The sequence below is a fragment of the Phacochoerus africanus genome, chromosome 3, assembly GCF_016906955.1.
Source record: "Phacochoerus africanus isolate WHEZ1 chromosome 3, ROS_Pafr_v1, whole genome shotgun sequence".
In the NCBI taxonomy this organism is placed as follows: Eukaryota; Metazoa; Chordata; class Mammalia; order Artiodactyla; family Suidae; genus Phacochoerus; species Phacochoerus africanus.
In genome coordinates, this window is record NC_062546.1 from 129923042 (window position 1) to 129945971 (window position 22930).

Below are 22930 nucleotides of genomic sequence, written 5' to 3' on the forward strand. Positions count from 1 at the left end.
AATGGTTTTTATTTTTAAGCAAGAGCTTTTCTGACTATAAAATGAGCAACAGCCACATACCAGAGCCAGATCCAGAGGCGGTCACGTCGTAAATCAGGTCTTTTAGAGTTTTCCCTGCATTTACCAGATTGCACTCAGAGAGGGGCTCCTCCACATTCGGTCTCTTTTTCTTTCTGTAGGTGCATGGTCGACCTTGGCATGCCCACACTGTCAGCACTGAAGCCAAGGACAAGAGGCAAACTGGCACAGTAATAATAATGGTCAGCTCCATGGGTCCAAGTTTGGGGGCACCTGGTGATGCTTTAATTGAAAAAAAAAAGAACATGACTGTAAGTCAACCCACTGTAAATATTTTATAAATTGGAAATGCAATCACCAAAATTTCACATCTATAATGTGCAGCTCTTACAAACTTATGTTAGTTGGTAAAGACTCTCTATAGTAGAAGCAAAGATGGGGAAAAGGAGTTGGGGTTAGGATGCAGTTGAGGCTCAGTTATGCCAGGTGACAATGCGAGATAGAAATAAAAAGCACTAGCACTTGGCATCCTTTTTAAACCCTCCAAATAATTTGACATGCTATTATATTTTTCTTCACATTTTCAGCAATCCATCCTTAAGGCATATTCATTCATTTTTGCCACAGCTAATTACTAAGCTCTTGCAATATGAGGCCACTATGCCAGGTGCTGGAGATAAGGCAGTGAGTGACACAGCCCAAATCCTTGCTCTTGTGGTGCTTACATTCTCATACACCACAGATGGGTATGTGAAAAAGAAAAAATTATGGGTATGTAATATGCAAAAGATCATAAGAGCTATGAAGAAAAATAGACACAAGCAAAGAGACAGAGTGATGGTGGGATGCTTCTTTAAAGAGATTGGTCATGGAAGGTCGCTCTGAGGAGGGGTTGGGGGGCAAAAAGGGAAATATTTCAGGGAAGCCTGTTCCCAACACAAGGAAAGAAAGTGTCAAGGGTCCTGAGGTGGAGACCCATTTGGTGTGTTCAGAAACAACCTGTGCCCGGAACACAGTAAAACCAGAGAAGCATAGATGGAAATGGGGTCAAGGAGGGCAAAAACGGAAAGATCACATGGGGTCTTGTGAGCTAAAAGGATTGTGAATTATATTCCAAGTAGAAGCTGTCAGAGGGTTTTGAACAGACAAAAGATGATATCTAACATATTCTGAGAAGTTGCTGTGTGAATAGATATGAAAGTAAAAGCTAAGAGACCAATTACATTAAAAAGGCCATAATGAAACAGGAAAAATGAGTTTAAAAGACTTTACAGTGAAAGACAAAATATTGAATACATTTAAAATGTGTATAGGTTCCTGGTGATACTGCCCAAGTAACTAACTTTTAACTAATGTTATTTAGTGAGCTATATCTAAGCACTTGTCTTCCAAGTTTTGCTTCATAGTATTTTATTCTTTTTTTTAATTTTTTTTTGCTTGTTAACTTGTCTTCTAATTTGGTGTCACACTTTTTCTTTTTCACTAAAATTTATTCCTTCATTAAGAGAAGTAGACTCACAGACATAGAGAACAGATTTTTGGTTTCTAAGGGGGAGGGGGAGGGAGTCATTTTGCTATACAGTAGAAACCAGCATAACACTGTAAATCAACTATTCTTTAATTAAAAAAAAAGAGAAGTATCAGTTTCCAAATACTAGGATGCATATTTGCAACTGAGCTTTATCTCACTTTGTGAAAGTCTCTACACTGTTGTTTGTTTTGGCAAATTGTCACATGTCCATTGATAGACATTATAAAGTTGTGTGGGGTTCAACTCTGTACCTTCAAATCATTGAAGGATTTGCAAACCAGTATATTGTCATTTTCTAGTATCATATTCAATCTAGCTTTACATTCTCTTATTTTACACTTCTAATAATTTAGTGCCATATTTTCTATCAAGTCAATATATATAATTATCATCCAATATTTTAAGTTCACCCATCCACCTGTCACTGAATAGACCATTGTGAGATTTAAGATTTATGTAATATAAAAATGAGAGTACACCATCAATGGAGAAATGAAACCAAATTATCAAACCAAACTGTCAAATTGGTTATTTTATCTTTTATGGAAAAATTGCTTTACAGACAATTAGTTATATGGGAAAAAATGTTTGCAGCAAAAATATCTACAGCAAAGATGCATACCTCAAAAATATCTACAACCCAGTTAGAACCCTGATGCAATAATCCAGGCAGGAGAGGATGCTTTGGGCTAACAACCCTATCTAAAATAGTACTTCCTTCTCATTCCCTTTTCACTCTCTATACGCTTTTCCTGTTTTATTTCATTTTCTGGATCTTATCACCACCTGGCACATCAAATATTTATTTATTATGTGATTCATTCCAAAGAATATATGTTAATGTTTCATAAGAGGAAGAATTAAACCATTCCTCAGATTTCCTTATTTGCAATGACAATTCTAGAGAGCTTATTATATTAAATGAACTTGCATTTCACACACATGTTAACCAGAATATGTAAATATAATTTGAAAACAATTATTTTTAATTCTGAAAGAAAAAGAATCAAATTCCTTAAAAATATATTCCTAAAAGTTTCATTATAATCATAAAAATAGTAATCTATCTACTACTGGTGAGTAAAAGATTTAAAAATGTCAAGTGAACTTTGTAAACAAACATATTTCATGCTCTTCTACTTTGCCAGGTGAATTTAGGCAGATTAGCAACTTCCCTACTCCTAGGCATTTTAGGATTCCTCTGAAATCATTAGAAGCTGTAGAGGTGCATAGGAGAAGAGTTTGGCCTTGAGTGTTCTTAGGACAAAGTAGTAAACCGTTTTCGGATTTGCCTTTGATTGAAAAATCATTAACCATGGAACCTGCAATTCTAAAGTCTGCTGTTATAAAGGAGTTTTATTACCTACCTCACAATAATCTTTCAAATCTACATTTCAAGTTGCATCCATATTTTTATGTCCTCACAAAGGTATTCTAGGAATTCTGAGAAAGTCATAGAATGCACTTAATCATTTGCAACTTACATAAACATGTACATAAATATGTTTTTAAAAATAAAATCCCACTCTTGGATACATTTATATGGCTACACTTTACTTTGATATATGTTATTAGAAATTATCAATATAAATAGTACAGTAAAAAGCTTATTGATTGTCTTCTTTTTAGTAAAGCTCTATTAAGCAGAGTTCAGATCATCACTATGGCAACCAACAAAGAGGCAAAAGGTCAGCAACCCTGAAAACAGAATAATATCTATATAAGTGAGCTGCTCTAGTGATGGCTACTGCACTTAGGGATGTTTATTACAGATGGGCAATGTTTCTAGCGAACAAATTTACTGATAGGAGTTAGTAAGAAAAAAAGGTGACTCGGCTAGAAAAAGGCTAGCAACACTATTCATAAAGAGCTCCTTGAGCACTGAGCAATTTTTAAGGCAAATATTTGTAAAACTATCTTCTAAACCAAATGTTGATTCTAATTTTTACAGGACCAGGAAACCCTGCAGTCTATACGCAATGAGTCATGGTAGAAAAAGACAGTAGTGCAGTTAAGAATTCACTTCAAGGAGTTTCCATTGTGGCTCAGCAGTAATGAACCTGATTAGTATCCACGAGGATGCAGGTTAAGGAGCTGGCATTGTCATGAACTGTGGTGTAGGTGCAGCTCAGATCCTGCGTTGTTGTGGCTGTGGGGTAGGCTAACAGCTGCAGCTTCGATTTGACCCTTAGCCTGGGAACTCCATATGCCATGGGTGGGGCCCTAAAAAAATACAGGTTAATAAGTTATTTCAGTGACGTATACTAATTTTTCAAGCAGCTTTTACATTCTTGATCATAGAAGAACTCTTATTTGATCATTTCCATTTTTAAGACTGTTCCATTAATGATGAGTCAGTCCAGTATAGAGAATATGTAATTAAACTTGTATGTATGGGAGTTCCCTTCGTGGCTTAGTGGTTAACGAATCTGACTAGGATTCATGAGGATGTGGTTCCCTGGCCTCGCTCAGGGGGTTAAGGATCCAGCATTGCAGTGAGCTGTAGTGTAGGTCATAGACGTGGCTCAGATCCCGCATTGCTATGGCTGTGGTATAGGCCAGCACCTGCAACTCTGATTTGACCCTAGCCGGGGAACCTCCATATGCTGTGGGTGCAGCCCTAAAAGAAAAAAAAAAAACTTACATGTATGAAATACACACATGGGAAATAGAACAGATTAAGGAGTTAAGCCACCAGTTTTGTCTAACAATTCCATACAATTCTTTACTCACTGATTACAGGGGGCCACCTACTGGAGTTGTCCTAAACTCCTACTTCTTCACAGTGACCCTTATAAATGTCATCAGGAAAAATCCATTTAGAAGTTAATTCAGTTAGATCCTTCCAACATGTTCCACTATAGGGAGCAGCAAATGGTCTCTCTTCTTCACAGAGCAAGAATAATCATGTCAAACAAGTTGTTTCTGATCAACATGAACCTCAAGTACTGAAAAATGGCAGAATATTTTCTAATCTAGGGATTCAACGAGCCATGGCAGTGACAGAAATAACAAGGGAATTATTTCTGCCTTTTAACTGAATCAAATGAGGTATTGAAGGGCCACTCCATCATTCCGTGCTCAATCTAGAAATGGCTATTTGCGTACATTTGTTCATTTGGCCTGATTTCATAAATGTATAACAGACAGAGTGCACCACACGTCAAAAATGTTTCCTGGCTAGTTCTTGTGATGCTGGTTTTCTGGGAGGAACACTGAGAAGCTTCAAATCTTTTGTCCACTAGCATCAGAGATTAAGAATAATGATGTTTTGGAGTTCCTGTTGTGGCTTAGCCAGTTATGAACCCTACTAGTATCCATGAGGATGCGAGTTCAATCCCTGGCCTCGCTCAGTGGGTTCTAGATCCAGTGTTGCCATGAGCTCCACACTCTACACCACTGTAGGTCAAAGTCGTGGCTCTGATCTGGCATGGCTGTGGCTGTGGTATAGGCCAGTAGCTGAAGCTCCGATTTGACCCCTAGCTTGGGAACTTCCATATGCCATGCGTGCATCCCTAAAAAAAAGAAGAAGAAGAATGACATTTTTATATTTTAAGGAAATGGGAATGTTAAATTGAAGAGTATAATTTTCTTTGGCATAAGGGGTAGGAAGAACTTTGAGTCAAGCAGTGATGAGATTAACACAATGTAAAAGAATTCAAATTGGCTTCAGTTTTTCTTCATGTCAGGGTGTGCACTCAGAGATTAATTTCTTAATCTGTCATCAAAACACATATTTTCGAATGATACATATCTGTAAAGAAATTAGATGTAATGTTCAAGGAATATTTTAGGGTTTTTTTCTTAAGCCAATTTTTTACATAAGGAAAATGAAAGTTCCTTGGAAACAGCATCCTATCTCATATCAGAGAGCACTGCTCAGAGAAAGCACTTAAAAAAACTGATGACAAAGGAAAAGTTACACTTCTCTGTCCTAATGTTCACATCAATATAAATTCTCCCACAACTAACTTATTCACACAAAGAAGCTTCTTCACTCAGAAAAGACTGACATGAGATAATGATATTTTGATCCAATTCAATGTCCTGTTCATGATAATCACCCGAAAAATATTTGAGTGAATGGGTAATAGTATTTATGTAAATGAGAAAAATAAGGCTTACATAGTAAAATCCTAAACTTAGAACTGGTTATAAATTTCACTTTCAATTTCCTATGACATCCCTATGAACAAAATTTCATAATTAAAATCAATGTACTTGTTCCTAGAGACAAGAAATGCTTCTTTTATTAAACATCTAAAGCACAAGTTTGACTTTTTGTATGCTTATATTTCATAGGTTTTTCAAAATGTAAAATTCATAGCATCTTTCAGTTAATGGGAGGAAAAAAAACCCTGTCTGGCACACCTGTCAGGTGTGCACTGAATCCTCAGAGAACGAGCTATAAATGGATTTGTTCCTGTGATGGCAGAACAATACCACAAGGGGTCCCATAAGTATTTCTCAGCATGTTGATGTCACCCTACACTGCCTAGAGCAATGTATTTATGTTTAAAATAGAAAGCCATAACGTTTAAGAGACAACAGTGGATTTCTTCTAAAGGAATTAAGAAAACAAGACTTTTCAACTCCCCAAAGAATAATACTCACTATCTGAGTCTGGAAATTTTTATAATTATAGTAAGCTTTAAAATTAATTTTTGATAAATCGCTTCTAATGTTTTGGAAGTTTGCCTTCCTTCAAATGTAATCCTTCAGTTTGGTTTAAAATCTAATTTAGACATGCGTCTAATCAATATGGGCTGTTCACCTACCTTAGCTGATATAAATAAAAATTGTTCTTATTTTTCCTTACATAACTGAGAACAGGAAGGAGCAAATTATATTGAGGTTAATAAAGCACCCATATTTTAATGTTGTGCATGTATTTTCTTTGCTGAAATTAATTATTTGAATTAGTCAAAAATACAATGTATTAAAATAATGTATTGAACTCCAAGAAGAAAAATCAGGAATTATTGTTGCACTTACCCTTTCAAGCGCTGTATGTTTTGGTAGCAAAACGGGAAGATACCCAGAACTTGAATGTGTTTGTTGAATAGTCTATTTCCATATGAAGGGTGGCAATTAGTGCACACATAAAACTACAGAGCAATTCCTATAAAAATTAACCCTATAAATAACAGGCTTTCTAGCCCAGATTTCCTGACCTTATCCTAGATGAATTTTCTTAGACAATTTTAGAGTGCTCTTGATGTTATTTGCTACCACTGCTATTTCTCTGAGCAGGTCTCTGACGTCACCTAGAGTCACCAGAAATCATTTCTGTTCCAAATCAAAATGCAACCCAACTATGAAAGAAACATGCAGCAATATACGATCCTTCACATAGGAAAAGACATTTTAAAAATATGAAAGAAAAAGACATAAAACTGTATTAAACAGGATAACTCAACTATATTAAAATAGAAAATATACTGAACTACTGATAGTGGGCACTCTAGGCCAATGGATATAAATTCAATAGATACTGAATGGATGAATAAATGAGCAGGGAAAACCTATGTACAATAAGGAAGTCAGACTTCTGATTTTTTTTTTTTTTAAGACAAGTTAGGTGTCTGGATTTTCTTATTACGACTTAATTTTGAACACTGTGGAGAAATTCACTTTTCCCCCCCAGAAACCATGTAGATCAAACAAAAGCTGTCTATGGGTCAGATCAACCCATAAGCAGATACAACCCATGATTTGTTTTGCTGTTTCAATGTTCATAGAGTTGGGTTTAATTACTAATCACAGAGGAAAATTATATAGAAGGATCCTTTTCTCTTTCGTGTAAAAGAAATTTGAAGACGAGGAGTCCGATGTTAGTAGAACAGCTCCATGAAATTTTAGATCAGGCCCCTTTCATTTCCCTTATTTCCATTCCTATCGTTTAGTCATCATCCTCGCCGACCCAGGAGCTGCTAAACTCCATCCTTTACATCCAGGCAGCATGATAGAGAATGGCATAAAAAGATGCCAGTTCTGTTTCAAGTAAGTCTTCTCAGACATTCTCTAAAACATTACCAGTCATCTCATTAGCCAGAATTTAGTCACATGGCCACAATTACAGGTAAGAGTAGCTGAAAATATCGTCTATTAGGTGGATAGCCATACACCCAGCTAAGTCTAGATTCTGCTACTAAATGGGGATTGGAGGAAACTAGATGTCTTTGAAAAAACTTATCCATAGTCTTCGTAAAGCTTTGATCCATTAGATTTTTTTTCATTAGAAAAAGAACATATGGAGTTCCTGTCGTGGTACAGTGGAAACGAATCTGACTAGGAACCATGAGGTTGCGGGTTCGATCCCTGGCTTCACTCAGTGGGTTAAGGATCTGGCGTTGCCCTGAGCTATGGTGTATGTTGCAGACACAGCTCGGATCCCGAGTTGCTGTGGCTGTGGTGTAGGCCGGTGGCTACAGCTCTGATTAGACCCCTAGCCTGGGAACCTCCATATGCTGCGAGTGCGGCCCTCGAAAGACAAAAAAAAAGAGACAAAAAAAAAGAAAAGAAAAAGAACATATGTGCAACAAATCAGACAATATAAAAATTTATAAGGGAAGAGTTAAATAATGTCCTTAGCCTGTTAGGTCTCCAATATCAACTCCAGATATTAAGAGTGTATATAATTTTCATAAATTTACCCATACTCAAAAGTTACTTTGAAACTTGATGGATTGTTTTTCTTTTGTTGTGAAATACAATAAATATATAGAAAAGTACATACAATGTATAGGTTTAATATAAAAGTAATTATAAATCTCCATGCATCACCAGCACCCCCCTTACCTCCTACCAGTTCCCCCACTTGGAGATGCCCTCTATGATCACCTTTCCCATCCCCCAGGGATGTTCGAATCTGTTAGGTCACTTTTTTACAAATTCTTATTCTCTAAAAAATGTTTTTAAATTTGCCTTTTGTTTATTTAAATTTAGAAGAGTAGCTAGTCTATAACTATTGTCTACTAATTCCAATATAAGAAACTTTATTGTTCTCTTCTAATGGCTCATGTATGCTGTTTTGAACCTCTGTGAGCTTGGGATTCTTATTCTTCATTACGTCCGCTCATGTCCTTGCAAAAGTGCTTGTTATATCTCTCTGAAATTTAATATTAAAGTGGCTTTCTCTAGAGAGTTTGAATTTGCTTCTGTGAGGCAACTAGGGACACTGTTAATCTAGGTCTACTTTAAAAAGTTTTTCTTCTGAAGATACATGCACCCATAAGTTCATTGCAGCACTATTCACAATAGCCAAGACATGGAAACAACCTAAATGTCTATCAACAGATGAAAGGATTAAGAAGATGTGTCACATACATACAATGGAAGACTACTTAGCCATAAAAAAGAAAAAAATAATATAATTTGCAGCAGCATGGATGGAGCTAGATTTTCTCACACTAAGTGAAGTAAGTTAGAAAGAGAAAGACATGCATATATGACTGGGTCACTATGCTGTGCAGTAGAAATTGATAGAACACTGTAATCAACTATAATGGAAAAATTAAAATCATAAAAAATAAATAATTAAAAATTAAAAATAAAATAAAATGTTTATCAAAGACTAAAAATGAAAAAAAGGTTTTTCGTCTGGAGAGTACTATTTAGGCAATGGGCACTTAGACCTAAAATCCATGTGATAGTCAGGCTCTGTATATAGCTTCTCATGAATAAGGTTTTCAGTTTGTTTTTAGGTTGTTGTTGTTTTTCTTCATTTCTTTTTTTTCCCCCGCTCTACTTAGTAAGAAACCCAAGCTTATTCCCTGGGGTTAGAAGGATTTGGGTTTATATCTGATTTAAATTTGCAATAAGCAAAGATACCTTTGACATCTCTACTAAACATGGCAGTTTCTATTAGTTCCCTATGCTGTACAGTAGGACCTCATTGCTTATCCCCCAGCTATTAGTATTACTGAACATCTTTTGGATATTCTCCTCTGTAAAATTTGAATATTTACTTGATCACATTGAACATTCTCTTCCGAAAATTTTCCATGTGTGTTTTCATTTAGCATTCCCTCTCATTATCTCTTTTTACTCTCTCTCTTGCCATGGACATGAACATACATGCACATGGACACACACACGCAAACACATACACAGAGGCTCTTTTATCTTTTAAACAGTTACCTTTTTTTCAATCATGTATGCTACAAATATCTCTACCCCACATTTAATTTATCTTTGGTTTTATTTATGCTGTCTTTTATTATTCATTTTTATTTTAGTTTGCATGTAGTCAATTATAGCTGTCTTTTTCTTTTATAGCAGTTGGATTTCCTGTCTTATTTAAAAACAGCTTCCATACTGTAAAGTCATAAAAATCTTTTTTTCTAAATTTTCTTCTGACATTTAAATTGTTTTATGTTTCACAATTAGATATTTGATCAAGCTGTAATTTATTTTTGTATATGGTATGACACTGTGGTACAGCTCTGTTTTCTCCCAGATGGATAGATAATTATGCCAGCATCATTTCAAAAATAAACTATCCTGGAATTTCCACGTCTGCCAAGTTACTCTTTAGATGTCCACAGAAGCCCTTCTTAGTACAGCACACACAAAAATGCTGAATAAAATATAAATGAAAAACTATTTTTTTTCTATTATATGATTAAACTGATGGGAAAATAAATGAATTGCTCAGCAGCTAAAAATAAAATGCAAATCAAAGAGATATCTGAACACTAGGCTTCCATTTACCCTGGAGGCATCTGCCAGTTCTTAGTAGTTAAGCACTGAGTTTATCAAACTGTATCACATGATTGGGAGATAAAACATGGTTTCTGAAATGGTAAAAGTTCACATCAGAGATCTTTGTATAAATCAGTCAAATATGAATGACATTACATTGAAAATAAAATAGAAAATGTTCTGCAGAGAGAAACAGGGTATATACTCATATATTTATCTATCTCAACCTGGACTCTATGCAGAGCAGAAAAAATTAAAAAATCTCTTTAAGAGTTCTTCACTAAAAGTGTGGATCCACATAGGCAGACGTAGAGGCAGAATTCATGCTATATTTTGGCCAAAAAAACCTAATCAAAACACTAAATGGGTTTCAGTTGGTAGCACCTCCAGATACCTGGCAGAAGCTAATATAAATCTTCTCTGGAGGAACATATTTTAAATACAGGCTTCAAAAGTTTCCTTCATATATGGTTCTCAAAACATGAGCTTACAATCAAAAATTATAAGACGCACAAGGAAAGTAGCCACCAAGAATATGAGTCAGCAGTGTTAAAAACAGCAGATTCAAATGCATAGAAGCTATAGATATAACAATGATCAGAGATTTAAATATTAGAAAATACAGAGAAAGAGTTTAAAGAAGCTTGGAGAACAGGTACAGAATTCTCAACTTACCCCAAATCAAGGAAGGAACTGTGAAAACTTATTAAGAGGATTCACAGACAAAATACATTATAGGGACACAGACTCAAATTATCTTCCAATGTGAATGGAACTTTTTCATCTATTTGTTTGTTTACCCTAAAACAATCCACCCTCCCCATCCACACCCCCCAAAGCACACACTAATTTGGGTAAATAAATCCTTTTTAATTGAAATGGAAACACTCTTGAAGAGTTAAGAATATCTCATTTACTTTTGAAGGTGAATTTTCCCCATCAAACTGGCTTCTCTCTTAATTTCAGAGAAAGCTGTGAGTGGACACTTTGCATGAGTTACTGTGCAGGAAATTTAATGAAGCCCTGGGTGTACTAGACCTAAGGTCCCTGGAGTCAGGGCAAGACATGTAGCATCAACAAAAGAGGGCAGGTATTTTTAGAGTTGAAGAGAGCTCTACTTATCTGGCCCAAAAATAAGCAGTAGTAAGAAATTAGACAGATTACACTACATGAAATACATATGTTTAATCTTGTTTAACTGATTTGTATAGCCTATATTTAATTTTAATTTTCAACTATTCAGTACTATGCTTATTTAATGAAAAGAATAATATATTTTCTATTAGTAGAGACATGAACTTGAAGCACTAGTCAAATACATGGCTATTTTTGCCTTTCAAGTGTTACATATGAAAAAACCCTGTAAATATTTGTAATAAAAGTTGAACTTGGAAGGTCACTCCAGTGCATCAAAGATAAATACATCAATAAGCTTCAGAGAAAGCAGCAATTTTTCTAATGTATTTCCATCAAACTATAAAATTACTTCCATCAAAACAATTAACTCATAAAAATTAAACCTACATGCAATGTCCAACAAGGAAGTACTTTAAGGGCAAGTGATTGAATTTAATGTGATCTAAATCAAATCTTGCTTAGAATTATCTGAATTAATTTGACTTCAATCCAATTTAGTGTTAAAAAGAACAGGTAAGAAGATTTTAAAAGGCCATCTAAAAGAAAAACATTGCAAATTAAAATAGTAACTGTATTCTTAATAGATTTTCGAACTAGTAAATTAAAACAATAAATGTCCTTGCTGCATTTAAAATTACCACATTTTAAATATCAACTAAAATAATGTTTCTTGTAAATATGTAAACAACTTTTTAGTGGGGTCTGACAAGAATTTTTATTTAATGAAAGAGCACAGAGTACTTCACATTTTAAGAAAAAATGTAAAATTCTTGTTCCATATGTGTGTGTATTTAGGTTGGGAAAAATTACATAAAATAAATATATATATATATATATTTTTTTTTTCCTGTATGTCACAATGGAAACCTGTACGAAAGCCACCAGTCAAAGGTTTTAAGAATTTAAAGCCAAACCATTGAAAGGATTTTTTGGTAGGGCAAGAGTTTGTGCCTGCAGATCTCCAACTGCTGAGTTACTAGGACACCAGCCAGGAAAGGAATAGGGGAGAAAAAACTCACAAGCAATATTCAAGGTGGGATTTTGTCACAAAGAAACAAAGCAAAAGCCCAATTATTACAAACAAGACCCAGGACAGAAAAAGACCAGCTGAAACATGATAAGAATGAGTTACTGTACCTACATCAGGTCAGCTATCTAGAAATGACCCCACAGTCTGAGGTGATGGATGAAAGAGCCAGGAGGCAAGGATCCACTGGGCTTTCAACTGGAACTGAAAAGGGAAGTCCCAGATTTTCTCCAACCTGCTTTGGTCACCTCCTGGCCTTTTCTTCTACCATTTTACCCATGAATGTGACATAGAGAATTAAGTACTATAGAAATGTCATACTGTCTACTTTTTCAGTGTGTCCTTAGATATTTCATAAGTATGTGATCACATCTGAAATTGATAAATTCCTAGTAGGCAGAGCAGGAAATATCAATCACACTCACTGATGACACAAAAATGACAGAATGCTTGGCAGTGGCTGTGTCACCACTCATCCTGGAGGTTCCCAGCTCCTCTCCAACAACTGCTGTTCCAAACACAGCTAATAACCATCCAGTACTGCCTCACAGAGAGAACAACCCAACCCAAGGTAACTGCATGTGCAGTCCTATTCAATTTAATGTTAACTTACCATACCATGTCACTAAAACAAACAAATTCTTAGTTTATTAAAGAAATTTTATATCAAATAAATGTCACAAAGCATATTAATTACTGGTTAAATAATAAATATCTTCCCTGCTGTAAGTAGTATTTGAAAACCAATTAAGGTAATCCATCATATCAGTAGACTAAAGAAGAAAAGTCATGTTATAATCTCAGTAAATCCAAGAAAATACTTGAAAATGTTAATATCCATTCATGATTGAAAAAAAAAAACTTTCCTCAAACTAGGAATAAAATCAAATTTCCTTAGTTGCTAACAGGGATCTACAAAAAAACAAACAAACAAACAAAAAAACCCTTCATACTTAATGGTAAAAAAGTGACTGCATTTCTCCTACAACTAGGAACAAGGCAAGATCTTTACTTTAAACACTCCTACTTGTCATCATATTGGTGGTCCTCGCCAGTGCCAGAAATAAAGGAAAAGAAGTTGAATGTATAGAGATCAGAATGGAAGATGTAAAACTGTGAGTAGTCATAGCTAAGATTCTTGTGTACATATGGTATTCCCACTGTAGCTCAGCAGATTAAGAACCTGATATAATATCTGTGAGGATGCAGGTTCCCTGGCCTCCCTCAGTAGATTAAGGATCCAGCATTGCTGCAAGCTGTGGTGGAGGTCACAGATGTGGCTTGGATCCGGTGTTGCTGTGGCTGTGGTGTAGGCCTGCAGGCATAGCTCTGATTCAAGCCCTAGTACCGGAATTTCCGTATACTCCAGGTGTAGCTCTTTTTGTTTTTTTTTTTTAAACTATCGTAACATGGAAAATGTCAAAGAGGAGTTCCCCAGTGGCCTAGCAGTTAAAGATCCTACATCATCACAACTATGACGCAGGTGTGATCCCTGGCCCGGGAACTTCTGAATGCCACAGGCACAGTGGAAAAAAAAATAAATAAAAAATTTTTAAGAAATAAAATTCCAAAGAATCTTTTAAAAAGCTACTAGTACTGATGTGTTATTTTTGGAAGCTTATAGGATGTAAGGTCAGTATACAAAATTAATTTTATTTTCATATACTAGCAATTAACACTTAGAAATTGAGATGTTAAAAATACCATTAACCGTAGCATCTAAAAACATGAATACTTAGAGAAAAATCCAAGGAAATATAAAAGACCTGTTTTCTGATGACCACCAGATACTAGGAGTAACTGAGGAAAAACTAACTAAATGGAAAAATATACTATGTTCATGGATAAAAAGAGTTAATACTGTTAACATGATTATTTTCTCCAAATACTCTAAGTTCAACCCAATCTAATAAAAATTTTTTTTGTGAAAATTATCTAAAATTTAAATAGAAATACAAAGGACTTAGAATAACCAAATCAATTTTGAAAAATAACAAAGTTGGAGGGGGTCATACAATCTGATTTTATTACTATGAAACTACAATAATCAAGAAGTTTGATAGTGGCATAATAGGCATATAGAGGCAAGAAATATACTCACATATATATGGTCATTTTATTTTCTATCAAAAGGTCAAAGTAATTGAAAGGATAGATTTTTCAACAAATGATGCTGGGAACAACTTCATAGACATGGAAAAAATAAAAATTCCACCTAATATAGCATAATAGCAAAAATTAAGTTTAAACTGAACATAGTTCTAAATGCAAAAGATGAAATGGTAAAATTTCTAGAATAAAACATAAAAGAAAATATTTATGACCTTCAGATAGATAAAGACTTCTCAGAACATGAAATGTGTAAATATTAATAATTTTTTTTTTCTTTTTAGAGCTGTACCCATGGCATATAGAAGCTCCCAGGCTAAGGGTCAAATTGGAGCTACAGCTGCCAGCCAACGCCACGGCCACAGCTATGCCAGAGTACTATCTGGTACCCCTACCGACTAGCAGAACATGGTTTTATGGATAATTCCATATTGAGAAGACACATTAAAGAAGCCATTGCTGCTAACCAATATGAAGACCTTCCCTCTCTTCCCTAATCTTTTGATTACTGGTCATGGGAAGACCACCATAAAATATAAGGATCCTTCACTTTATTTAGGATGTCTGGTCTACCAACAACCAGGGGAGAAATATAAGGAAAGAAAAATTCTGGTATCAGAATAGATACCAGATCATACCAAAAAAAACGGAAATCTATGGAATCTGAGACAAAATAAGTGTGGTCTAAAATCCAAAACTGCTGCTTGCAGCTACTTGCTTTGGGGGATGAAATATGCCAAGCACGATGTCTGAGGCAGTAACATGTAGCATAATGCTTTAGAATAGTGTTTCCCAAAGAGTGGGGCAAATATTAGAGATGGTACATTAAATGATTTGAAGAATTCTTGAGATGAACTGGAGTGGTAAACAAACACAGTATTAAATAACATTGAATCATACAAGAATTTCTTCTCTAATTCTCTTAGATTTTCTGATTATGTATCAAAAAGCCTCATTTCATGCTAGTATCATTTTCTTCTCTCTTTTAAAACAAAAAGAAAATATACAATATCTAACTATAATGCAGTAGGTATGCATGTTTGTTTGTTTACCTAGATATCTTCTATTTTATGGCAAGTAAACTGTTTTTTCATTTGTGCTAGTGATGCCAAGTTTTTGCATGAAATAAATGTTCTTCAGCAAAAAAAGGGGGCAGGTAGGAACAGTTAATATCTTAAAAAATAGGTTAAACATACTATAGTAGAATATTGAGATAGGGTTATATATGAACATCTGAGATTGGATAACAGCAACTTTAAACGTCAAGGAAGAATATGTATTTCTACATAGATATTACCATATCAATAAGCACTAAATTATTACTATGTTAATAAATATTAAATAAAATTTACTAGCAGGACCTTTTTATGTCATAAGTTAGTTTTTAACTTGAATTACCTGCCTCTTAAGAGCCCCAAAATTTCAGATTCCGGATTACTGATAAAAGGCAAGATTAAGATTTTTGTATCTTGTAAATTAGGATAAAACTCCATGAAACTGGAGGACAGGCAGGAATATATTCTCACAATAACGAAGGCTCAAATTCCATTCTATCTGTCTTTCTGTTAATGAGTACTCTTGAGTGTCAGCAGACAAAAATATCAAGGAAGTACCCCTGAAAAAAAAATTCTATCTCTTTTATGGCAACCTACTATTTTCAGTTTTGCTCTTTTTTCTCTTCTTTTTTCTCCATATACATTTTACATTCTTTCCTTTAAAATAATTCATAAAAATGTATATGATACTTTGGTTCATTAATCACTTCAAAAATATAATGCATGTGGACAAATTTCTTCAAAATTGCTAGGCTGTTGTCAGTGTTTTGACAGTCTTGTGCAATTATAAAAATCAACCTCAACTAGGCTCTAGAGAACTTTACCAGTTTTAAAAAAAGAGGGAGATAGAGATATCTGTAAAACAGATTTTCTTATTTAAAGAAACATATAACAGTTTGGTTTCTATCATGCTTATAATTTCCCAAGAGCAAAATTAAATTTGGAATGAACAAAGACAAACCCTTTACCTGTTGGAAGGTGCAGTGTTATGTTGTTGCAAAAATCTGTGAAGCAGCATTCTGTTTTGGTAACATTGTTGGAACTATGACAGAAGACTTGTGCATTTAATTCTGGGAGAGAGACACAGGACTTGATCACCTGTTCCTTTCCATTGGTGAGCATAACTGAAGCCCAGCATGCTCCTTCTGTTTGGCAGGTAAAGTTTGAAGAGTCACACAAAAGACAAACACACTTCAAACCTGGAAAAGGTGAGACAAAAAGCTTTAAGATACAAGAGACATTATGCAAATTTATTTCATAACACTTGAAGAGAGAGATTCAGTCTTAATGAAAATTGAGGGTTTAAGTAGCGCTGGATGCTAATACTGTTATTCCCTCTCAGTCATGTGTTTTATCAGAAGGGTTGCCCAATCATCATTTACTATTGCTCATATTTTCACAAGCAATTTATTCAGTTGCTACTATATTTGAAAACAATTTTCTCATCCATGGTCTAAATCTCTCCCTTTTAAGCTCAACCAGCTCATTCTTAAATCATTAGTTCCTAGGAAATGCTAGGATACAGTACTAACACAACAACCTAGGGGCACTGTCCAGCATCACTTATTGAACATTAAAGTGCTGTTTGCTATAGGAGCTAAGCAAACAATCCAGTGTATTCTGTTCATTTACAATTTTTCATTTAAAGTGAATGTGCCAAACACAGACCTAACCATAGATATTTACAGCTTTAAAGAGTAGTGCTTTTTTTTTCCTTTTTAGCAAAAAAAGTTACCTGTGGGATATGAAAATTCCCAGGTGAGGGGTTAAATCAGAGCTGCAGCTACCAGCCACAGCCACAGTCATAGCCACACCAGATCCAAGCCACATCTGTGACCACACCACAGCTCATGGCAATGCCAGATCCTTAACCCACTGAGTGAGGCCAGGGATTGAGCGCACAACCTCATGGATACTAGTCAGATTCATTTCCACTGAGCCACAATGAGAATTCCAGAATAGTGTAATTTTTTACATTTATATTCTGTGATATTTTAACATTATTGTTATTGTCATAGTACCTTCAAGGCATTGATGAGCCAATATACTTCCACCTCTTCACTAAAGAATACATCTTAGAATAAGAGTCATTTGAACATAGATCATGGCCTTCAGGCAATTTTCTTTAATGAACATATCTATTCAAGAGCAAAACATGTCAGTCATATAATTTAATTCATCTATATCAATAAAACTTTCAAAAATTGGACTTTGCTAAGTTAATCTGTTTCCTTCACAAGTTTCCCCAACATTCCTCACTTATTAAACACACACACACACACATATATGTACACATAAACCGCACTGACTCACCTGTTCCAACTGATGGAGTACTTTTGATATAAAATATCTGTCATCATGAATACTCCACTAGTTGTAATTTATTCAAATTTTATTTAAATTATTTTAAAATAGAACAATGCTGAATAAGCCTTTTGTATTATTTTAATAAAGGTTTTATTAAATTGCAACAGCTCTTTGCAATTTCTGAAGGTCCAAAGTTTTCCCATACAACTTTTTTACTCAAGTAAAGTCTTTAAATATTAGTTACTCAAATTGGAGCTGATTTTATACCAGTAAAATATTTGATGCCTAAATGACTACTTCTATATTCAACTTCAAATACCAGTGTAAGCAATATGGATAATATTCCTATATAACTGCATGTGTAAGAAAGAACAAACCACTTATTGCTCAACAGAAATTATCTCTTCTTTTGATAATTTTTCTTGACCAGTAAAATACCATCCACCAAAATATTTTTATTACTATATGCTAAAGGAATTACAATCATGAAATAAAATACCATTTTGTTATCAACATTGGACCAAGCACATAGCTTACTCTTCTAGTTATTCCAGTGGTTATCAATATAGATAAATATAATCTATCACTGATATTTATGTGCTATAGTAGAACGTTATAATTGGGATTGGGATTCAGTAAAGCTAGATAAATAAAACCCAGGTGACTTCAAAATGTTTTAAGTCACTCCTCTTGCATAAAAGAGAACTCATATAATAAATATCCATCTACCCAGGTGGGTCTTCTGATAGTCGAATCTCTCTAGCATCTTCTGATTCCAATCTGACAAAAGCCCTAAAATCCTGGTAACAATCTTGGATGTGACTTGGCTCCTCTGTGTCCCCATTTCCTTATATTAAAGATAAGGTATACCTCCTCATAGTGTCATTGTGGAGAATAAAATAGTCAATCTATGTAAAGCCCTTAAAATAATGCCTGGTATATAGGAAGTACTACGTAAATATCAGTAACTATGTCTTCTTTTACTGGAGGAATTAAAGCCAGTTGTTCTATAAAACAATCAAAATACATTTGTAATCCATAAATGTCTGAATGAACTAAGGTGCACAGACCATCTAAAAAGCATAAGAAAGAAATGCATCTGTTTCTGCCCTGTCAAATGAGTTAAATGCTCTCATTCTTTTAATGGTCCAGGCTACAACCCAAAGGGTCACATAGCAAGTGGTCTGATGATGGTGCAGATAAAGAATTCAGAAAAAGATGAAGGTTCCAGTTCTAGTTCTGTCACTCACTTGCTGATTGGCTCTGGAGAAGATATTTAACCTTACAGGGCTTCAGCGCCTTCCTCTGAAAATGGGAAATGGACCAGGGGAGGCGCAGTGAGTCTGGAAATCTTGAAGTCTCACAGAATGCCAATGTTTTACAACTCTATGAATTTACGACATATGGAAATTTACTATTACAAAATATGGAAAGTTCACAATTAAAAAATGTACCCCACAGTGGTTATTCTTCAGTCTCACATTTTAAGTGGCTGAAGGTGGCAAGAATAACTCTCTGGACACATATCTGAAACCACTTTTTACTATACACCTCGTCAGAGTCTCCTTGAAAGTTCTATTTTCAAGGGAAACCTAGCCTGAAAATCAAGGCCAGTAACTAAGGGATACAGATCCACTGAATGGAGACAACCATAAAGTACTCAACAACCAAACATATGTTAGTTACATGTGGGTTTATCATTGCGTGTAGTTCCCAGAGCAACCACGGGAGTTAGTTGTCACCCTCTCCACTCTACAGATAACAAAATGAGGCGCGAAAAGATCAAGCAACTGAATTAATGTGGCAGTCCTTCGACTACTCAGTGTTGTTTCTATCCTCCCAAAGCTGATATTTTTTAAAAAGATAATACAAAAACCATTCTCCCACCTCACCAGTTTCTAGCAATGGTGAATAAAACATAATTTACTATAAAATTTACGTTTTATATACAAGGAAATAATATTTTATTTTTGGAATAAAATATAATTCTAATACAGCAAAAAGAAATTAGTAATTACTTAATAACTGACAATTGGGATTTTGATCTTTATTGTTCTAATTACCTTTTTTTTTTTTGTCTTTTTGCTATTTCTTTGGGCCGCTCCCGCGGCATATGGAGGTTCCCAGGCTAGGGGTCGAATCGGAGCTGTAGCCGCTGGCCTACACCAGAGCCACAGCAACGCGGGATCCGAGCCGCGTCTGCAACCTACACCACAGCTCACAGCAACGCCGGATCGTTAACCCACTGAGCAAGGGCAGGGACTGAACCCGCAAACCTCATGGTTCCTGGTCGGATTCGTTAACCACTGCGCCACGACGGGAACTCCTCCTAATTACCTTTTTAAACAAATTCTACCTACCTACTTTCTGGGAGACAGGTGGTCAAATAAAACTCAATATCCTGTGCCTTATAACCTTTCAGTTTGTTTAAGTTTTGTATTAAGTGTAAGCTTCTAAGTACCTAATCTGATACTTTCTCTTGGAAGCATTACTAGCTCCTTATAAAAATAATTATATAATAGCTCTTATCAAGGAATAATGCGAATACTCACTGAATGTTTAACAGTCTATAAAAATTTTCTCAGTGTAAAGTAAAAGGTACCAGTCAGAAGAATACAGGCCAAGGTGATACAGGTTAAGAACACAGTAAATGACACCTTACTTTAAAACTTGCACGATGAAGGAGTTCCCGTCGTGGAGCAGTGGTTAACGAATCCAACTAGGAACCATGAGGTTTGCGGGTTCAGTCCCTGCCCTTCCTCAGTGGGTTAACGATCCGGCGTTGCCGTGAGCTGCGGTGTAGGTTGCAGACGCGGCTCGGATCCCGCGTTGCTGTGGCTCTGGTGTAGGCCAGCGGCTACAGCTCCGATTCGACCCCTAGCCTGGGAACCTCCATATGCCGCGGAAGCGACCCAAAGAAATAGCAAAAAAAAAAAAAAAAGACAAAAAAAAAACTTGCACGATGGAAAACACTGACAAAATTGAGAATGTATTGGTGATAATGGCTTCAAATGGTTGTTAAATGTTTTCACTTATTCTAGGTCAATTGCCTGAACTGTAGCACTTACAGAAAACAAAAATCAAACTAAAAGGAAGTTAAGATGTACATCTAATAGATGACCTACAACATATTCAGTCTCACACTTAGTGGATGGATGGGAAATGAAAAATACAAAACATAGAACGCTAGTGATGCTAATTAAAACACAGCTTGCCATTAGTGAGGAAACATGCATTCACATTTAGTTTTTTTTAAAAAAATTGATCTTAATTGAGTCAATTATACTAGAATATTCCATGACAGGAAAACTCTGGTTGTTGGCAGACAATAAGTCAGACTTACATTTCTTAAAATATTTTATAAGTTCCCATTATACTGTACTTGAGTCATATGGAAAGGGATAGCAAATGAAATTGAAGAAGGAGGTAATTACCCATAATAAGAAGATCTATTAAATTTTCCCCACAAGGAAGATTGCACTTTTCCTGTGTCTTCTTCCACCCTTTTAATTATCCTCCTCTTCCCCCTTTTTGCCAATTAGTCTATAAAAGCCAAGACATCTGTTACCCACAAGACATCTGTTACCCTCATGAAACCAAAGGATGTGCACATTCCTAATCAACCAGAAAATAAATGTGCATCCATATTTACATGTGATGGCAAGCACACCCTGGTGTCTAGAAATGTAAAAACCATCAGACTACAAAAAACAACCAAATGCATCACTTGTGTTTGTGTGCTATCCCTACTAAAATTTGGTTGGGAAAATACAAGTTGTTTTGAATTAAATACTATTTTCAAGAAACTAGTTTCCTACATTTTGGAACTGTATGTTGAAACATCTACTGGCCAGTGCCTTACATAAATTTCTTATATATACTCTTTCCTCTCTTCCAGGCATTAGTTGATTCAATTTCCGTGATTCTGGAGCAGGATGTTAAACACAAATTTTTTTTTAATTCAGAAAACTGTCTCAAATTTGTCCTGCTTCCTTTCATCATTTGCAAGCTTCTGAGTTAACAAAAGAACATTTCAAACTCATTTATGTGCTACATATGAAAAGTACAGTGACAGGAAAGGGGCCAGGACAATGGGCACTACTGTCTGTGAGGTAAAGCTAGACAGGGTCAAAGGAATCCAGACAAAGATCTGTCTTCACTTCCTATTCTTTTTTTTTTTTGTCCTTTTTTTTTTTTAGGGCTGCACCCATGGTATATGGAGGTTCCCAGGCTAGGGGTGGAATCAGAGCTACAGCTGCCAGCCTATGACACACAGCAACGACAGATCCAAGCCCCATCTGCAACCTACACAGCAGCTCACAGCAACACCGGATCCTTAACCCACTGAGTGAGGCCAGGGATAGAACCTGCGTCCTCATGAATGGTAGTCAGGTTCGTTAACCGCTGAGACACAATGGGAACTCCAGCTTTCTATTCCTTTTCAAGCTTTTATTTTCTTGTCATATGGTCATTTTGAAACATTTTCCTCTCTGGATTTTTTTGTTGTTGTTGCCACCCTGCAGCATATGGAGCTCCCAGACCAAGGATCAGATCTGAACTACATCACAGCTGTGGCAACACTGAATCCTTTTAACCCACTGTGCTGAGCCAGGGTTGGAACCTACATCCTGGCGCTGCAGAGACGCCACCAATCCTATTGCACCACAGCAGGAACTCCTTGCCTTTCTTAGTGGTAAGAAAAAAAAATGGAATAGAGAAAGTAGCTCTAATAAAATATGGGCAATATAAATGCAAACCTTTTGGCAAAATGAGCTTTCAGCTTCTAGAAGTTCTATTTGCCCAGCTGCATTCAAGGAAATTTAGAACTCTTAAAATAAAGGAATATAATCCAACACAAAGGAAAATTGTTCCTTTGTGCAAGCAGCAATAACATTCCCTGTTCAAGAAGGCCTCACCCTTCTAGCTGAGAAGGAAGGGAATCACCTTAACAGGAATGATTCCATCCAGCACAACTGCTTTCACTTCCAGTTGGAGGGCTCAACTTAGGAAGAGTCCAGCACACTTTAAATAATAGCACTG

At 35.5% G+C, this 22930-nt stretch overlaps 1 protein-coding gene across 3 annotated transcripts in view; it reads right to left on the reverse strand.

Moving 5' to 3' along the window:
- The window catches only part of ACVR1C (activin A receptor type 1C), a 68176-nt gene that overhangs the window by 18750 nt on the left and 26496 nt on the right, over positions 1–22930 (reverse strand). The window contains exons 1-2 of one of the 3 annotated variants that reach the window (XM_047770430.1): positions 16552–16777; positions 61–300 (exon numbers count right to left, since the gene is read on the reverse strand). In XM_047770430.1, the coding sequence (XP_047626386.1) occupies positions 61–300; positions 16552–16705 (394 nt within the window). In that variant the 5' untranslated portion in view covers positions 16706–16777. Of the gene's footprint in view, positions 1–60; positions 301–16551; positions 16783–22930 lie in introns of those variants that run through there. The other 2 variants (XM_047770429.1, XM_047770431.1) reach the window with 2 other exon arrangements.